Source organism: Plodia interpunctella, chromosome 18 (assembly GCF_027563975.2).
Source record: "Plodia interpunctella isolate USDA-ARS_2022_Savannah chromosome 18, ilPloInte3.2, whole genome shotgun sequence".
Classification (NCBI taxonomy): Eukaryota; Metazoa; Arthropoda; class Insecta; order Lepidoptera; family Pyralidae; genus Plodia; species Plodia interpunctella.
Genome location: NC_071311.1, coordinates 7,685,202 through 7,704,971, shown reverse-complemented (window position 1 = coordinate 7,704,971; position 19,770 = coordinate 7,685,202). Strand labels below are relative to the sequence as shown.

The window sequence follows — 19,770 nt, the reverse complement described above, 5'->3', positions numbered from 1 at the left end:
TCAATTAATAGGTAATCTATGTATGTCAGATGTTAATGTTACTTTTTTTTTCTCTTTTTAATATAATTCGTAGAATCAACCCGGATGGAAGCTCAACATGTCCTTCTTATGGTGATTACTGAAAATCTGTGTTTTCACACCATCTCAACGAATACTCATTAACCCTAACACTATTCACACCACAAATTCCCACTTAAAAATCTTTAAATTAAAGCTTCACACCCTTTTCGGGTCGTTTTATATCCTAAACTCGCCGAATATTGGCTTGAAAACTTTTAGATCTACTACTCAATTCTCACAGACATACTTATGGAACACAGTTCTAGGCGTGGTGGTGGGCGCGGCCCTCTGGTTGTGCAACCGCAACCTCTTGCTGGCTCTCCGGTACTCCCTCTCATAGCTGTTCGGGCGGGACTCCTCGTCCGAACTCTCGGAGTGGGAGTGCACTTCCCTCCTCTGGCGTTCCCTGTCTCTGTGCCTGTCTCTGAAATAAAATCCAATATAAGTACAAAAAAGCCAATGGTAAATAAGGTTGCATAAGAAAATTACTGATCCATACAAATATTACCGTGTTGGGAATCGAACCCAGGACTTCCATTTGACTGCGGAACTCCTGCGCATCGTACACCATCAGCCTTAGAAGTGATATCTGTTCAGTTGCATCAATCAATTTTGACATTACATTACAGGTTAGCCTAAATTTAAAGTACACAATTTTATGTAAACGATGTCGGCGTGCTGGTTAACGTTAACGTCAAAGTTGACTGATGAAACCCACCATAAGGTATAGATTTCTGTCTACATTGGGACATAGTCTATCAAGTTATTATATAAGTTATACGGTACTTATACAGAACGGAAAAAAAATCCACGATAGTATAACTGCTTGGATTGAAAAATAGCTGGCTGGATTAAAATATTTTAAAAATACAATTTTTTTTTAACATTTAATTTAACCACCCAGTGGTTCGCAGAGCGTTTCGATCGCTGCGGTCGCGCTGTCATTACAATTTTTCAAATTTTAACGACAAGAATGAGTTTTACTATATGACTATACATTAATTATTAGTCTGTACTGTAATATTGTAAATTTTATAAATGGTTGATTTTGGAAATGATTTCTTCCTCAAGAAAATTGACGGATTGTAATGACCGCGCAGCCGCAGCGGTCGAAACGCTCTGCGAACCACCTACTGCTCAATATAAATGGTAGGTATGCATATGCAATGGTATATATAAATAAATAAAAATCACTTTATTGACAAACGTAGCATTACAATACAATTTAACATAGTAATATTTATTTTAGTTTTAGAGATACATACATTTTGTAATGACAAGGTGCCAAAAGCATGCTCAACAATAATTTGTCGGAGATATAACGCTGATTTTCAAACACCCCTGCCCCTGAGATTTTGTGCGCGTTTAATGTGTAACGAGGGCAAAAAAATACTACAAAACCCTAGCCTTATTGACTAATATGCCGTATTTTGTGGGCTGGTCATTAGCTGGGCATAGACCAGCTAATGACCAGCCCACAAAGTACTCAATATCAGTATACAAGGCTATATTGGCCTTGGTACGGAGAGAAAGAATATTACAAGCTTGTTTACCTATCTCTCTCCTCTCTTTCCCGCAGTCTCTCCCTGTCTCTTTCTTCTCTGTCTCGATTTCTCTCTCGGTCGCGGTCCCTGTGATCTCTGTCCCGGTCCCTCTCGCTTCTTTCTCGTTCCCTCGCGTACTGTAAAACAAATTATACATATGTTCATTTCATTACCCTAAACTGGTAATCGTGGTGGTTTAACAGTAACTAGTGGCTCGTTAAATTATACACTTAAATCTTCCTAAGGAATCACACTATCTAATGGTGAAAATCGTACGAAAATTTGTCCGATAGTTTTTTAGTTTAACGCGTTCGTACCGACAGACGCGCCTTCTTTTTATAATTTTCGCAGTTATTATTGTTTATATAATCATAACTTGTGTATAGCGTAGTCGCATTAGGGGTTAAACCTGTCATGTCACGTGGAAAATAATAGAAAAGTTTATTTGTTAGACAAATTATAAAACCCCCGACTTTCAATATTCATTTGGCTACAACTTTTGAACGGCTGATCCGATTTTCATCAAACATATCTAAAAATCACCGCATAAAAATTCGCTATCAAACAAAAAAAACCGCATCTAAATCGGTAAACCCGTTGATGAGCTACGGTGCCATGTACACAGACAGACACACTTAGCGGTCAAACTTATAACGCCCCTCTTTCGGCGTCGGGGGTTTATGATAATAAATTATTTATATAAAAATATGTACTTACAAATTATAGGAAATCTGAAGGCCAAACTCACCAAAGGAAACGACCTATAATCCGGGTCTTCAGTAGGACAAACTTCAACCGCGGACCACTTCTCCAAAAGTATCTTCCACTGCATCCTGTGGTGTTTATTGCTCCCAGGATCCAACACTATGCTGACCCACAACGCCCCGAGCTGCTCCCACAGTTGCCTGCATTTCTCAGTCATGGGGGTGTTCTGGTTCCGCCAGAGTAGCAACCGAGGGTCCGAGAGGAACTGCTCGGTCATGAGCATCAGCATTCTTGGACCGTTGGAGTCTTGGGCTCGGAGCATTTCTCTAACCTGGAAAAATGATGAGTCGACTTTTGAAATTCGATAATGTATAATGTTACTGGCTGAATATATTAACAAAAAAGAAAAAGAAATGTTACTGTTGGTAAACATCTTTCTCGTAAAATTTGATTTGTTATTCAGTAAAGTAAATAACAAAAAAAAAGTCTTGTCGTGTTCTCCCAAATAACATTTAATTTATCAGTTATCTAACCTACTTTTAAGACTTTTAAATTTAATAAGTACTAGCATTTGCTCGCGGCTTCGCCCACGTTTATTTCTGCTCATAACTTATTATTGTCAATATCACATTTTAAGTTAGACCATCCGCTATACAACTGTCAAAACAGCATCAAATTCCAAACAGTAGTTTTTGCGTGATGCGCGAACAAATACAAAGAAAGATGGACAAGCGGGAAATATCTAAAAAAAATCTGTTAGTCGCATAAATTATTTTTTAAATATCTATTTACAGATGTATAAAAATCGCAGATCTGGAGCACCTGAAGAAGAGTCACAATGGTTCAGGAACTATAGGAAATATATATTTCAGTCGTATGAGCATCTTCTGTATAGGTATCCTTACGTCTGTACAGTTAAATTTCTCAAATAATTTTGACTCATTACCAAAAATTATTCAGCCACGCAAACGAAGTCGCGGGCGTCAGCTAGTGTATAGATAAGTAGAAATAATATTTGTTTACTCTACGAAGGACCTCACAAACAAAATGTTGAAACTTACCTTTGAAAATAATGAATTAAGTTGCTTATTCGCGTTGTAATACGTCCCCTGTAATAAGTACGCCCGGACTTGCTCGCAGACCTGAAAATAAAACTCTTCGTTATTCTTCACAATCCTAATCCTAACCAATATTATAAATGCTATAGTAATTTTATTTGTTTGTTATCCTCTTCACGCAAAATATACTAGACCAATTGTTACGAAATTGGGTACATGGATAGTACATAACCTGGAATAACACATAGGGTACTTTTTATCCCGAAATTCCCACGGGAACGAAGTCTCGGGGCGCAGCTAGTCCACAATATAACACGAATGACAATTTTTCTAGATCCACACACTCTTGACACACTATCGCCGAGCTCAGACAGAAGTCGACGAGAATTAACTTACACTACGTAGTTTGTATGTGAGCTTTTTTTATCGCAAGAATAAGCCAGCCAGCGCATGTGTACGAAACGCCAAAATTCAGCGAACTGGGGGCTTACTATCATCTCATAACGCGATCCACTTTACGACCTAAACTGAACTGCATTGCAAATTCGTATTCGTAATAAATTAAATCGATTAATTTTTGTACGAATGCGATTCATTTTAGGTATCTAAATTGAACTGAGTTGCATTGAAATCGTTCTGTAAAAGTTGATGGTAGGCCTGCTGTTTGCCGATAACACTATAGGTACACTATACTACACATAGCCGGCAGTGTACAACGTGAAAAAAGTGGCAATGTGCAGAAATATAATTATCAAATCGGATTCATTCCCACATAGAATTCTTCGGCTGCAGGTAGTAAAGGATGGAATTATTTATCCTTTAGTTGTGTCTTTGTCTATATAATTACGGATAGTAATTACGCTAGTCATTAGTGTTTAAATAGTGATGCGATCAACTTGGGGACAATTTGTGGTCGTTAGTGTTCCTAAAGTAGTCATAAACGTATTGTTTTCTTTGTAAACCTATAGAAACCCATGATATAAGTGCAATGTGTATAAAACTTTATTGAATAATTGGGCTGATATAACCAGACGTTGCAGTAATTGGTATGACAGTCATTTGGTACGTTTTATGTTGCTCGTAAAAGTATAATAAAATTGTGGATCATTACTCCTATTTTTAACAAATAACCACACAAGTTCACTCATGGGCACTAATTTTAACTAACAACCACACAAGTTCACTCATGGGCACTAATTTTAAGCTGAAATGGACTGACACTGTAACTTTGCGTGGTGAAAAGTAAAGAATTGATCATTCAATTACTATTGAATGATCAATTCTTTATTTATAGATCCTATCATATATTAAAGACGTGCAAACCAGCATCTATCATCTCACCCTTGGATGATATGTGCAACAAGACATTTGCCTATATTTATAAGCTTTTATTTAGTTTCACCTGTCCTCGTAATCTTGCAAGTTCAATCTCAAAACCTACTTCCATTTGTCCTACAGAATTTTTCACGTCGCTTCAGTTTCCATGACAATGTATATATGATAAGTATGACCTGATGAAACACCCAGGTTTAGCTTGAACGGGAAACTTCTCAACGGTTACGGACATGATATTTTGACTTGTTGAATGGCGCCGCGCGCTCTTTCTGATTGCGATCCTATCCTGGTTCAATTGTTTATATTATCTCCAAGATCGAAGGGTCTCTACTTTACCTGCTGCTCGTCCAAGTGCCAGGCGTGGTGTGCGTCGGGCGGCGGACCAGCGGTCGGGTCTGGCGCACCGCAAATTCTGTTGATCGCGGACCGCGCCTGTAAAACCTCGTCTGCCAGCCGCTGCGCTGTTGGCAACACCTCCGTGTGGTGCTCCGCTATCAGATACTGGACGAACTTCTGTAGTTGCTGTCTGTCCATTTGGAGCAGAGTTTCTGGAAACAGAAAACAAAGTTGATAAAGAATTGTATCTCTATTTCTTTACCGTTGGAGCCCCGAATGACATTATATACCTACTGAAGTTGGCATTATATAATTCATCGTTAAACGATTAAAGTATTTCTACTTGATAATATCGTCCTTGGCATTCTCTTGGCATTTTTAGTCAAATCTTTTGAAGTCATTAATTAATGCTTGGATAATGAAAACAACAGGAATACGTGGAGGAAGTTGACTTAACTAACTAGGACTTAATTAGAGAAAAATATAAAATAAATCGTGTCTATGCAAACTTTTCCAACATTGACCTCATTGCTATCTTTCATGATTCTGGATGTACGGTTGAGATTGAAACAAGATTAAAAGAGTTTTTCAATATAACGACCATGGTAACCTAAGGTTGAATGATTCGATTATTATCGTATCGTATATTATCAGACGAAAGTTACTAGTGTCCTGGCAAAACGTGTGTTATGGCTATATTGAACCATGGTAACCTAAAGTTGAATGATTCGATTATTATCGTATCGTATATTATAAGACGAAAGTTACTAGTGTCCTGGCAAAACGTGTGTCTGTGACCTCACCTGATATAGGCACCCTCAGTCTGACGCAGTCTGCGTTCCTGATGCGGTACAGAGCTAGAGCGACCACGTGCTGACACCAGAAGATGTCCCGCGCCTCGCAGCTGCACGTCACTCCTGTTATCTTGCATCTGGAAGGAGAGTGTGACTCAGAAACTGATATTAGAAGGGAAGATAGACTTAGCGTAGATGTAGAATTAAAGTTAAAGAAGGAAGGCAGCGTTCGGCTGGATAGAACTTTGTGAACTGAACGATACGGGTGCATCAAAAGTGTTTGTTTGCTTCAAATAAGAAAATAAAAATAATAAAGTATAGAAATTAAAGAGAGAACTTAATGGTAACAGCGAATTTATAAATATAAATAAATAAATATGTATGAACAGATCACACATATTGAGTATTCCCCAAAGTAAATTCGAGACTTGTGTTACTTTAATTGGGTTACTTACTCAACGATACTATATTTTATAACATATACATATATAGATAAACATCCCAGACCCAGGCCAATCTGAAAAAGTTCACTTTCAATTGACCGGGGATCGAACGCGGGACCCTACTAAAACAATTACATATGAATTTGATGGATATATAAATATATCTCTTACTAAGACACAGGAAATTTATATATTATTAGAAAGAAAAAAAAAACATTGTAAGAAACAATAATGGTAAGCCGATCTGGCATGATAGGGACCAACACTGTTCAAATGAGTTTCTTTCGGCATTTCTTCTCAGCAGTGGTCGTTCCGAAATGCCAGTAGTTTGTAGCTTGTGAGAAATAACTATAAATATAAAGATCGACGAGAAAAAGTGCCTGTGAAGGTCTAATTTCTGAATAAATGATTTGAACTTGAATTTGAAAACGAATATGAAACCTTTAATTACAAAGATATAAAAAATACATCAAGAAAATGTTATAATAATACTCAAGATATACAACCCGTGAAATTAGTTGTTACAAAGTAAAAATCTTCGCTACAAAGTAAATACTTAAATAGTAGACAAAAGAAGTGATATTATAAAACAGAAAAAGTTATGGGATACAGGTCATTGCCCTTCCCATAATAAGGACTATGGACTACCGATTGAACAATGTCCTTTTGTGACCTTTAAGTGTTATTGTCTTGAAATTAAGCGGTTTTACTACTGCACCAATAGTGTTTTCTGCAAATATCTATAAAACCCATGTATATACCATCTATCTCTCGAAAATATGGTTATCCAGAACCCAAAAATATTAGGAATTTATCTTATTGTGTAAAATAAAAAAATACAAAACTTTACCGACTTCCATGACACTCGAAATATTGAAATAACAAAGTAAGGCATGAACGGAAAAACTTCTTGAATGGAAATCGGTGCCAAGTATAGGAGTAACGGGTTGTGGATTTGATTAGTTAGGCATTTTATGTAAAGATTTAACTTGGCATCGACTTCCATTCAAAAGTAGGATGTATGTTCAAATCGTTGGACTTGGTGTTTCCCCGTCGTCGTTCTCCCGACACAGTAACCTCAATAGTTCGTGAATAGAGTTATTTAGTTATTAAAACAGTTTTATTATTATCAGCTTTTAGCAACACAATGATAGAATGTCACGCGAGGCTCTCCCTTGATCTATTGTTATTATGAACTATCATGATCATGACCGGAGCTAAAATAGCAGCTAAATAGTAGGCATTTTTAATGACGTTTCGATGAAAAAGAGATGGCCTAGCAACTTGCCCTCCATACAGCTAAACGAATCGAGTTTAACAAGTCTTGGCTCTGTCTACCCCGTAAGAAATAAAGACGTGTTACTTAATTGATATATACGAAAAGTCCTCCACTGGCAACTGGGAACAAAGATGATACAATCTCCAAACTACGCGACATTGTTTCAATGGCGGCGGAAGGTATACAAAAATCAGTAAAATTTGTGATAATGTCTATAGTAAATATAATATGAAAATAAATGATCATAAATGTAACTAAATAAAAGTAGTGTTAGTAATTACCTGTCGAAAGACACTGTGACCCTGTATAACCTCTCCGGCTCCGAGCATGGTGGGACGGTGGCCGGCGCTCGCACCACGCCGCTGAGGTGAAACCCTGGAACAAGTCCAAATTCTGTTTAGAAATAGATAGATATAGTTTCTCTATCCTTCCTCGGCCGCTGAGCGACGGAGTCTTTCACTTCAGAAATTGATGTAATTTCAAGCTTCAATTATTTTCGGAATAGCACTGTTATCAAATTAAATTGTTTAGAATGAGGTGAAAAGTTTAGACACTATAAGTGAAGTTGATGATAATATTAAAGGGAAATAAGTCGAGAAGGAAGGCAAAATGCATTACGTTATAAGGTCATTCAGTTAACTAAATTAAAAAGAAACCCTATCGCAGATAGAGGACGGTTAATGTAATGAGGATCCAGTATGGTTTCCCAAACAAAGTCGTAACTATAGAATAGATCGGATAATTGTATGTGACAATAATAATATATCGTCGTCATAACGAACGGTGTTTCATTGTTCTAATTTAACAATTCTTTGAAGCTACAAGTGAGATTTGAAGCATACATAATGGTACTTTTATAGCCATCCCTCCTAATCCTTCCATAAGGAATGCCAGTGCCCATTCTGTAGGGACATCAATATGGCTGAAAACAATAATGATCAATAAGAGACAGCAACAACAGTTCACGTAAAAGGTGTGATAAAAGCGGATGAAATAATTGACTACAATGAAATTAAATTATGTAGTTTTTGTTTTATAATTTACAAGAAAAAAGTTGCTCTTCGCAAAACTCATAAGTTACGATTCCAAAAAGCAATAGTCGAATTTCTTCGCACATAAAAAGATCCTATACTGTTTCTGTAACACTGGAAAGTGAAATTAGAGCCGCGACGAATCGTTGCCCCATAACTAGTATTTAATGGTTGCGATTGTATGAACTTCGACACTGCACGCTGCCAATCATATTGTTATACCTATATTGTTCTGTCCGTGTTTTGCAATGGAAGATTTGACAGTCGGAACTAAATCACGATTTCCATCAATGTGAAGTTTGTTAAGTCTATAGCCTGGTTGGATAACACAGCGGATTTGTCTACATGTCCCCTTGTTATGGGGCAAGGGAAAGATTCATCTGACTTTGTTTTAAGCAATTGTCTGTTAAGCGTTGACCTTAATTTATGTGGACGTTTTGTTGATTCAAAATACATATTTAAAGTACTTCCATCAGATTGATTATTTTTTTTATTAATCTTGTAACATATACTTGACTGATGATTGAGTGATTACAACATTTACTAATATTCCTCGATGTGAGAACGAGGCAATTTTCCAGTAACTCAAAAAACAATACAATTACATACACAGACATTAAAACGCATATTCCGCACGTGTTTCCTGTTTAGTTCAATTAACTGCTGTTGCTAAAAATGTTAAATGGTCTATTTTGACGCGTTCCAGCTTAGGCAGCGTAGCTATAATATTTTCATAAAACTTGATGGCTTAAAACCTCTTAATATTTTGTAAATACTTTACCATAACGCATGCAGTTTACAAAATAAATGGGGTATGTTGAAGAGTAGTCCTAAATTGGTTTTATTGCCAATAGAAATGGCTGTAATATCCTGTGACTACCATTTTACAACCTGTATTATAGGTCGCTACTAAGGCGTTTTTATAACTATGAAAAAGGAAGTATGTACTCATATTTGTACGTACAATAATATACCTAAACATAAGCTATGGATAAAGCGCATGAATGAAGCAATGTTCACACATAGCGCCTATTAAGAAGAAAAAGAAAAAGAAAACGTGTTGCACTCCGGGAGTGCTGGCAGAAGTGAAAACTTGAATATTAACATTGTGCACTTTGGACGTCTTACGAATTTTCGATCAGGGTCACGTGTCCTGACGCGAGTTAAACATTTTTTACCCATCACAAAAACTGCACAACGCCGCTAAAGAAGTTTTCACTTCAAAATTACTTCAGATTCTTCAATTTATTTGTAGTGGTAAGTAACTAAAAATAATTGAACTGAAAATGAAAAATCCCTTATCGATAACAACTATTAGGCATAAAATTCGAAGGCTGAAATGGGAAATTTCTCCAAGCTATCTCACTCGGCCGTGACAGCTGTCGGTCCAATAGTTAAACTTTACAAAATTCGATTACCGGCTGGACATCTGGATCGAATGCCGCATAATTTCGCATCGTCGGATGGGTAATAAAGGTGCGGTATCCACAAATACTGGTTGGGAAATTAAAAAAGAAAAGCATATTTTGTTCTCGCTCCTTTCGAGAGCAAATATACGTAAATATCAGGTTTAAAAGGTGTATCCTGTAAACAAATACCTCTTATATTTGCTCTAGTTCTAGTACTTCTTTGCTGCATTTACATCTAGGTAAATTTGTTGTTGTAAATTCATTCAAAATGATTACCATGACTACCATGTTCATAGCTCTTATCGCAACAGTAATTGAAAGCGAAGAATCAAACGTTAAAATTCAATCATCGATTAAAGCACTCGATTTTTTACGCGAAACACAATCATTCGCTCAAGCGTCGGAACCGATAAATCGCGATGCGAAATCGATAAACGACAAAACGACAGCCATTGTGGAACACAAAAAGTGAACCGATTTGAAAAGCAATTGCGGCATACAACACGAACAACAATTAGCCCGCGCCATGGTCGTTATTGCCAAAGTTTAGAATTCAATGTTGCGTAAACTATTTTCTGAGAGCCCGAGAATTCCCTTACCTTTGAGCTTGGTTACGGAGATGGAAACTGGCTGGTACTCGAGAAAAAGAATGAGTTTTTGTAAAAAAAAATGGGAAAAAAGTACTGGGTGTTGGCACAGCTGCAAGAAGCGATGCCAGTACCGTACTAAATTCGGTTTTGGAACTGATTTATAGCGATGGTGATCAATAGATATTGTTTTTACAGCTGTGGCTGCGCAACCAAATTAATTACTTACGTTTCTTTGTTATAACTTGTTAAAATAAATATGTTAATGATCCATTTCTTCAAAAGATGAAGATACTTACCGGAAACTTTCTTCAAACTTTCCTTTGTTAAATTATCAATAAGACTAAATTGTAATGTTGGGAAGCATAAGAATAAGATGACAGTACAACGCCATGGCTGATTTCTTTAAGTGAGATATTTTAATGGATATGTTAAATATATAAAAATTATAAATATTCATCGTGGTTTCAAATAACACTCATGCAATATAATTTATGCCATACCTACATACAATAGGACATGATACATGCAACTGTACAAGTTGTATTGTGTGTGAATATTTAAATCTTGTCATAATACTTTTTATTGGACCAAACTCATTACTGTCACTTCTACATAAATTTTGTACGTAATTTACTGTCACATTACAGATTTATATGAATTATGTAGATAGATAGAACAATGTTCTTCTTACACGTTGACGTGCCTATATTTATTAAAACCTGATCCAAAAACAACACTCATATGAATAGTATTTCAACTGTTTAATCAACTTTTGTATCGAAAATTAAAACTTTATATTTAGATCTTGGCACTATACATATTTTTGCCTATCTAGCTAATTATAGTGAATATTTCTTATAACGAAGTCAATAAACTTGGCGCCAGCGCCACGTCTCCAAATTTTGGTTCCAATACTTAATGTTCCAATGTTGCCAAGATTCGGCCTAAGCGTTCGATAATGATCTTGGCAAGCGTCTTGGCAAGACAAACTTGGATTTCTGGCTGGGACTCTGGCTTTCTCGATAGGCACACAACTCGTTTCCTAACCACATGACTTATTAAATCATTAAATTTCCGTTACACAGCTTGATTTTGTGACGCGTGACCAAATGTTTTAATGATAAGAAATTGTTGTTTTCATCAAGTGACCGTTGTCGACACAATATCTTAATTAAACATTGCGTATTCTTATTTTTTTACACATAGCCATCCAAACTGACAAAATATTATGATGATATTAGAAATGAGAGAAGCAAAAGTATACATATCCACAAAAATTAAAGAACATTTCGATGAAAACTGATATTACGAACGAAATTTAATAAAAATCTTGTTAAAGTTGATATGAGGTCTGCATATTTCTTTCGCAAAAAAAAAAAAAAACAATTTCTATTCAGATCTTTAAAATAGTATGACTACGACGAGGAATTTACTCTTGTAGTGTGAACTATCAAAATTAGGAGTTAATTCACTGCCCGTATTTTGGTAGTGACATTTTTAACAGTAATCACCTTCGGGGGCAGCCATTGGTTCATGCATGTCTTTAGGAACTGGTTGACCTCATATTCTTTGGAAATGATATCGGAAAGCCAGAACCAGACAAACGAGCCTCACAAACCAGATTACCAACAGACATTTTAACAGAGGTATTTAGGGTTCTATTATAATACTTTCTCAGTATTCTGCATGAAACAGAACTTTCGAATACAATATTGTATGCAATTTAATTTAATTTAAATTATTGGTAAAGCAAAACGTGTTTTGAAAACATATCGTAAAGTAATAAATAACATTATATTATACATGACTGTGATAATATTTATTGATTTCATGACATATTATCGTCACTTGAACTCAATAATTGGTCCCTTAAATATCAATCAATTTAAATATCAATCAATTGTTCAATATTATTAGTCCAAATTAAAAATTTGCAATCATGCGTGGTCTATCGAGCATTACATTACCAATACTGTATAATAAAGTTTCTTTTGGTACTTTATGCTTTGTGTATTATCGGCCATATTCTTAAACTCGTGGAAGAAATAGACAAAACTATATAAACTAAACATAATAAACATTAAACTGAAATAAAAGTTACTGAACTAGATCAAGTCACAAAAGCCAACGAACCCCAATAAAATTCAAACACGAAAATAACTATACTAGAATTTAATTACAATACAAGAGGTGCGAGCGAGCTAACAGCTGTTAAATCCAACAATGCTACTGATGTAACGTAACCCGGTTAGGAGAAACCAGGTCAATAGCGAGGTCAAGGTATTGTAATGCATTTACTCTAAACAATGTGTAATTACGGCTAATTACGTAATTATATGAGTGATTTGGGCTTAGTCCAAACCGGTCGTAGTCAAGGATGAGATGCTAGTTTTGAGATGAGTGTAGGATACTTACAAAAAAGAGTGAGTAAGAAGAGAACGTATTCATTTTTAATGCTTGCATTAATTTAAAATTTAAATATAACATTAATAAAATGTAGTGCAGGACTGTATAAGCTTACGTAATTAAAGCAAAATATACGGAAGATAGTACTTAGTCAAAAGTCAGTAACGTCGAAAATTTATGTACGAAATCGTCGTATGTCTGTCTCATTTCCTTAATAACATAATGTATTTCTTATGGACTTTCTCGATTATATTTAGAAGGAAAATACGTAAATTCTAACATGTTTGTAACCATGTATGGTTGTTCAAAATCTCCATTCTCCATCATGCTTGTTCACAAACCATAGTGCTATTGTACATGAACTTAATGGGCGTTTATTGGCCAAGGTTCAGTTCGAGATTCGACGCTGAATCTATGGTACAGTCAACTGCATGATCAATGTATACTTCTATGCGGCGGTAATAAAGTCAAATTTACAATGACCAATAACGCACATTGTTGGTATGTTGTTGATGTTTTTAATGGGAATGATTATAGATTCATGGTTAATTGGATTGAATTTATACCATCCGCGACAGTGACAAATCCGTTATCCGTCGATTGACCAATTCCCAATTGATATCTTCTTTTGTAAATTGGAACAATCTTAAAACTATGTATTCAAAGACGCTGCTATTTAGAACAATGTGTTCAACACAGACATGTAAATTAGTTCACAAATTTGGTGTATTTGGTACAATCAAGCCATAAAAAAATTGATAACACCACGTCATAGTTTTAGCTGTGTTACCAACATATATTATTATTATTATCATCTGAAAATATGCATGCCAAAACAGGATAAACTGAATTACGTAAATTTAAATAAGCTGCGAATTCTGGGGAAAACAAATTAGGTGGTAATTTAAAGAGTCATATTGTTTGCTAAAACTAAATGCAATATTTGTGAAAATTTGAAGTTAAAGAACAGGCAAGGCTGCAATGATTAGAATAATTATATAAAAAATCATTGCAGTTAGGTTATTCATGACGATTGCTTTTGATTCAGTATTTGGGAAATTGAATATAACCATTGAATATTTCAGAAAAATGGTCGGAAGTCAGACCAGTTAGAAAGTTGTGAGAACTTGAGCCAAATAACAATTTTAAATAAGAACTACTTTCGTACTTCACCATAATTCACACTGCACAGCTATTATTAGTTTAGGAGAAATTTGTTATTGATTGCTTAACTTGAACTGTAGGTAGCTATTTTGAATTAATTTACGGTATTTTTAGATCGAGTCACAGAAAACATTGTTAAAAAGTCACCGTGAAAATATAATATCTTCTTTTTAATTTCACGTACTGTTTTTATTTTGGCACTATATTATATTTCACACTATCGATAACAAAAAATCTTTTTACTTTTTTAGTACATCCACATCCGAAAAGCAGTGCTCCATCAAGCTGCACTTTAGTACTTACCCAGATTTTATTTGCGAGAGCGAAAATTTTAGAGGCAGTAAACTCGTATCCTTAGTGAAAGGGGAAAGGTCTGGTATTACAACTATTCCTGTTATTTAGTAGGGAGGCTTAGTAGCTAGCTGTAGGAATTCAGTGCGTCATAAACTGGATAAAACTGGTAATTTTTGGGCAAATGCCATAAATTTGGGAGTAATAACAGTACGCGTCGGCCTGCGCGCTATTCGTTTTTATTTACGACTGTACTTGTTTCACATTCAGCCGGTTATAACTTTTGTGCACGACTGTATTCTCCTGATTTTTATTTAATTTTTTTTATGTGGCCAGTATCTGTGTTTGGCGGTTTTTATTGTTCTTTGTCAGTGGATGGCTCGCTTTTTCTCGTTTCGAACAGTTTAAAGTTATTGTTATTTTCTCTGCCTTTGATGTTTTATGCAATTGGTTTCAATTCACGTTCAATTTCAGAAAAGTTTATGCATGGAAGATTGGAACATTCAAATGTTAAGGTAAAATGAACCAGCTTTATTAACTTATCTGAAAAATGTAATATGTAAAATAATAAAAAAGACCAGAAAATAAAGTAAAGGTTGAGGAAATTGCTAGTTATAAAAAAATCTCAAATTATAATATACTCAGCATGGCTGTTTAAAATTCTTTTTATCCATCTAGACAGAGGTTGTCATGTAAAAGAACCTGAAATGCAATTCGACGTCGGAACCGGGTTCAATACAATACAAACACAACAGATGGCCCACTTTTGAAAGCATCGCGTTAGTGTGAGTGAGCGCCATGACACGACCGGTTTGTTTACATTAATCATCGGCGCTGTGTGCATCGCCACGCGCTCGTGTGAGTCATGTCTCGACGTCATGTCACTTTGTTTACATTTGCGCTAGTGTGCGCTTCAATTCTCTATAGCGATTTGAATTGTTTGTTAATGTGCGTGGAACGTCACGTGGGTAGCAAGCAGCACGTGCGCGTGTGGGTGTGTTCGCGTGCCGGCGTGACGTCACGATCTGTTTCGTCACACGCGCCTCTGTGTGAGTGTATACGTAATGGCGCCTATGTGTAAGTCAAGTCAATGTTACATTTTTGTGACCTTAACCGCTAGTTATGTCGCAAGTCTAAATAGATAGATGTCCTTTACATAATTAAACTGAGACTAAAATTGAGGAAACTTAATTATCCCTGCCCTACCCCGAAACTCATACCATTATGAAAACGATATTTACAGAAATTCGTGTGGGATCTTTGTGTCAATGTAATATGTTATGCGAACTGGAACGTTCACGCACACAGGGATGTTTTTGTGAAGATGAATTAATATCTTCCATGTGTGGTCGGAGAAGGATTAACCGTCTGGCTTTAGTCAGATCCTAATGTTTGGAACGCACACTTCTACCAAGGGTCTTTTGAATATGAAAACGCTCGTATGCAGATAGATTAGTTTATTATAGGCATAAAATTGATATTTTCATTGGCAAAAAGATTTAATTTTAATGCCTTAAATCTTTTTTTACTTGCGAAGAACGTTTTGGTACGTAGATGACATTTATATTTATACTTTGGTCTGAAATAATTGCGTAAACGTTCTTCTATTTAAATAAAGTAAAGACATACTAATATTAAAATATATTATAATAAATTCATACATATAATACCCATAATTTCTAAATTAATTAATCAGTACCTATAATTTTTCTCTGTGAACGTCTAATATTAGACGTTGTTTCTTTAAGGACATTATGGAGATTCAGGGCATGTTATTTTAGGATGGGGTGGTGAGGGTATTGGTAACAAGTGTTAGAAAACACTGACATCTGTGCTGTACTGGCACGAATCGCAAGTGGGGAGAACATTGGCAAGCAATTTTGAACTTTAATATTTAAATTACAGGGAATAATATAGTGTGGAGATTTTATTTTTATTAAATGAAACTTAGAATTCGTAATAGTAGATGATAGATTTGTTCTTACCTTGGCTTACATACGTGTTAAAAGTGATAAAAAATATTTTCGTTCGTTTAGATAATCCTTACAGAATATGTTTTGTATAATATTGAATTATTTATTTGACAAATTTAAATATAAATGCAAAAAACTTTCGTCATGCTTATAATTTTAAGTGTGGTGTGCTGTAATGTTTTAACTTTTGTGTAAGTCAATTCAATGTTACATTAGCGAGGTTGCCTAAACATTTTCTCTTAATTTCGCACGTCACGTATGTCAGTCAGAGTTCAAAGCAGTATTTGCACGCATTCAATCTCCAGGAAAAGCGGCAAAGCAAATCCAATATCGAAGGGGGCGGGCAAGTCACTTGCACCTGCCTCACAGGTGCCGGAAGTCTATTAACACTTGACATGTAACCATCTTTGAACAAATCCCCGATGAGGCATAGTCTTGGTGTTAATAACTTGCTATTTGACGGGTTTCAATGTTTCGTTACTTTTTTAGCTACGTTTTGTAGTGTATGTTGTTCTAAGATGGGCACATTATCTGAAAGTTCTACATTATAAAAATCATTTGATCATTACTGGTTTTTATAATGTAGGACTTTGTTGCTTTATCTACGTTGTAGATACTACAGGAAAATATAGAAAAGTAAATCAATAAAGTGTAAAAAAATGACCAACGATTGAGACAGTCAGATCTATATAAATACAGATGGAGTTTAACATGAATGAGATAGTTATACATTGCATTTAATAATTAGAAAAAAATTAATATTCTTTAGCAGCAGCGGAGATTCTCTTCAGTATGCAATATATATTTTGTGTAGGTATACTGAAGGTAATCCAGTGTACTAGTTTTTATCTGTCTCTATTTTCCAAAAGGTATTCTTAATTACTTTTTCCTTTTCAAGAAACATGCTTTAGTCGATTTTTGGAATGACGCTTTCTTGAACGAATTTTACCATGAGATCTACCCTAGTATTACTTTTACAAAGACAATATCAAAAGAAAACTTAATGTTTTCTGTCACGATGTAGGTAATATCCGATCGTATTTACACTTTAAAGACATGTGGTCGGAAGTGGGTTCTTGCCAAGCGTAAAGTGACCGTTTGCCACCAGGTGGCACCCGCATTGCATATATAGCGAGTTCTTTGACACAACAAACCTTTTAGTTTTAACAAAAAGTGCAAAAATACATACATTTTCAAGGTGAACCCAATAGTTGAACCACGACCGAAGTCTGTTTTTTTTTTCACTTACAATTTGAAAACCGAATTCGCACATCGACCAGAAAAATGTGAAACCATACATTTTTGCGACTTTTTTTATACTTTCAAAGGACTCAAGATTATTTTTTTCTTTGTTGTGATGCTCCTTTGTATGAGACATGTTTTCTAGGTGTACGTATCTTCTCTTTGTAAGTATACTGGGTTCTTAGGTAAACAGCTTGAGGCAGATAACATACTTATTTCATATTTTTTTCAAATTTAGTCTTTTCCATACCTACATACATAGATAAAAGAAATGGTTCCATAGCAATTTCACATGAATTTGTCTCTCTCAGATTCTCAAAGAAAACTTATTATTCACTTAAGTTTACTTTCGAGAATCTGAGACTGATGGTCATGATAAATAAAGAAACTGCAAAAGTAGCACCATTTATAACACGGCTAACAACGACCATATTCACGCTAAAAATATGTGGCGTTGTAAATGTTTGCACCTGGTATGTAAATAGATACAAAACGAAACAATAATACGGAATAGCACCTATGGTAATTGGTATAATCACAAAATAATTATGCCTCCAGTATGCATATTTAAAGCAAGAGTCCCTTTAGCGATATAAAACTCGTCTTGCCCGCATGACATATGTCATTTTTTTTTACACTGGCAGGTTTGTGTGCCAAAGAATGTAAATGACCTGCGCCTGTGAATAATATCCGGAAGCACAAATTTATTGCCAGCCAGTACTATTACAATGAGAGAGAATGAAAAAAAAAGTATAAAAGGCACTGGAAAAAGTACACAGAACCACTGGTTCGATTCGTTGCATAAGTTTTGTTCGGATACAATTTTAAAATAGGGTAGTAAAGGCCCTTGACACTTTGGTTCGTCATTATGATAAAAAAAAAGTAAGAAGGATTGCAATGCACAAATGCAATTCGATCTTTTTGATCATAATCGTAAAGATACATTACACTCGTCATGGCTTCTGTACACGTATGGATTGATAGTGCAAGTACCTATTTTAAATTGCATATCCACATATCACATGATTGCATGAAGAATGTTTCATCTCATTATATCATCATTCAATTTCTACTTCATATTTTTCAGACAGTCCATCCATCTTTTTACGACGTACCTATGACTCATCCATCATTTTGAGAATAACAAATTTTCATGCGAATTTTTTTATGTAATGTACTTATTAGAGATGTTTGGCACTGAAGCGGTTGCACATAAGTAGATATTGATGATTTCTTGATTAAGTAAAATATTGTCATGTCAGGCACAAGAAGTCTCTTCTGACTTCTCCTAAAGACTTCCACATAGTTAGACTGATTGGAAGCAGCTTGCGTGCCACATCTTTCTGACATCTTCCCGACTTTGTCGAATTGTAGACAATTTTAGAAACTTCAACAAAATACTCTGTCTTCTCCCTTCAACACAAAAGCTTATAAGTCATCAACTAAATGCAGTTTCCTCGCGATGTTTTCCTTTACCGGAGCAAGTGGTGGTCTATGAAAACTATCATATGACACGAGTTTGATTTACAAGGTTAAAATGTAGGGTTTACTTCAGAAATCACCTCAAAGGGGATTTTTAGTCCTGAAACCCGCTGTCGATGATAAGTATATTATTGGGCATAACAATTCAAAAATCTCTTTCGAGATTGTCTACGAGAATTTCTGCTATAAGCCAGAACTAGCACGCTAAATGTGGGCTTTATATCCTTACTCTCTTATTCATAGAAAAGCTTAAAGCATACTTTCAAAAGTCTTAGCTAAAATTATGTTTTATCATAATACACTATATCTATCGCACATCTATTTATTACATTTGACGACCTCAGTGGCGCAGTGGTAAAGTCCTTGCCACTGAACCGAGAGGTCCCGGGTTCGATCCCCGGTCGGGTCAAGATGTAAAATGATCTTTTTCTGATTGGCCCGGGACTTGGATGTTTATCTATATATGTATTTGTTATAAAATATAGTATCGTTGAGTTAGTATCCCATAACACAAGTCTCGAACTTACTTTGGGGCTAGCTCAATCTGTGTGATTTGTCCTAATATATTTGTTTATTTATTTATCTACCACAACTAAACCATGACAAGGCTATTAATCTGCCAATGAAA

The 19,770-nt window shown here is 35.4% G+C and overlaps 1 protein-coding gene and 1 long non-coding RNA gene across 4 annotated transcripts in view; one reads left to right on the top strand and one right to left on the bottom strand.

Moving 5' to 3' along the window:
* LOC128677506 (zinc finger SWIM domain-containing protein 4-like) overlaps positions 1 to 19,770 on the bottom strand; it is a 66,688-nt gene that overhangs the window by 13,348 nt on the left and 33,570 nt on the right. For all 3 annotated transcript variants that reach the window (XR_008405536.1, XM_053758408.1, XM_053758409.1), the window contains exons 2-8: positions 7,836 to 7,929; positions 5,842 to 5,969; positions 5,039 to 5,250; positions 3,371 to 3,451; positions 2,353 to 2,640; positions 1,614 to 1,741; positions 308 to 484 (exon numbers count right to left, since the gene is read on the bottom strand). Coding sequence is in view for 2 of the 3 variants with exons in the window: in XM_053758408.1 (XP_053614383.1) it covers positions 308 to 484; positions 1,614 to 1,741; positions 2,353 to 2,640; positions 3,371 to 3,451; positions 5,039 to 5,250; positions 5,842 to 5,969; positions 7,836 to 7,929 (1,108 nt within the window). In the remaining variant the exon portion in view is untranslated. The remainder of the gene's footprint in view (positions 1 to 307; positions 485 to 1,613; positions 1,742 to 2,352; positions 2,641 to 3,370; positions 3,452 to 5,038; positions 5,251 to 5,841; positions 5,970 to 7,835; positions 7,930 to 19,770) is intronic.
* Positions 1,018 to 5,043, top strand: LOC128677511 (uncharacterized). Its single transcript, XR_008405537.1, has 4 exons — positions 1,018 to 1,209; positions 2,460 to 2,734; positions 3,104 to 3,204; positions 4,826 to 5,043. It is a non-coding gene; the product is annotated as an uncharacterized LOC128677511 (long non-coding RNA).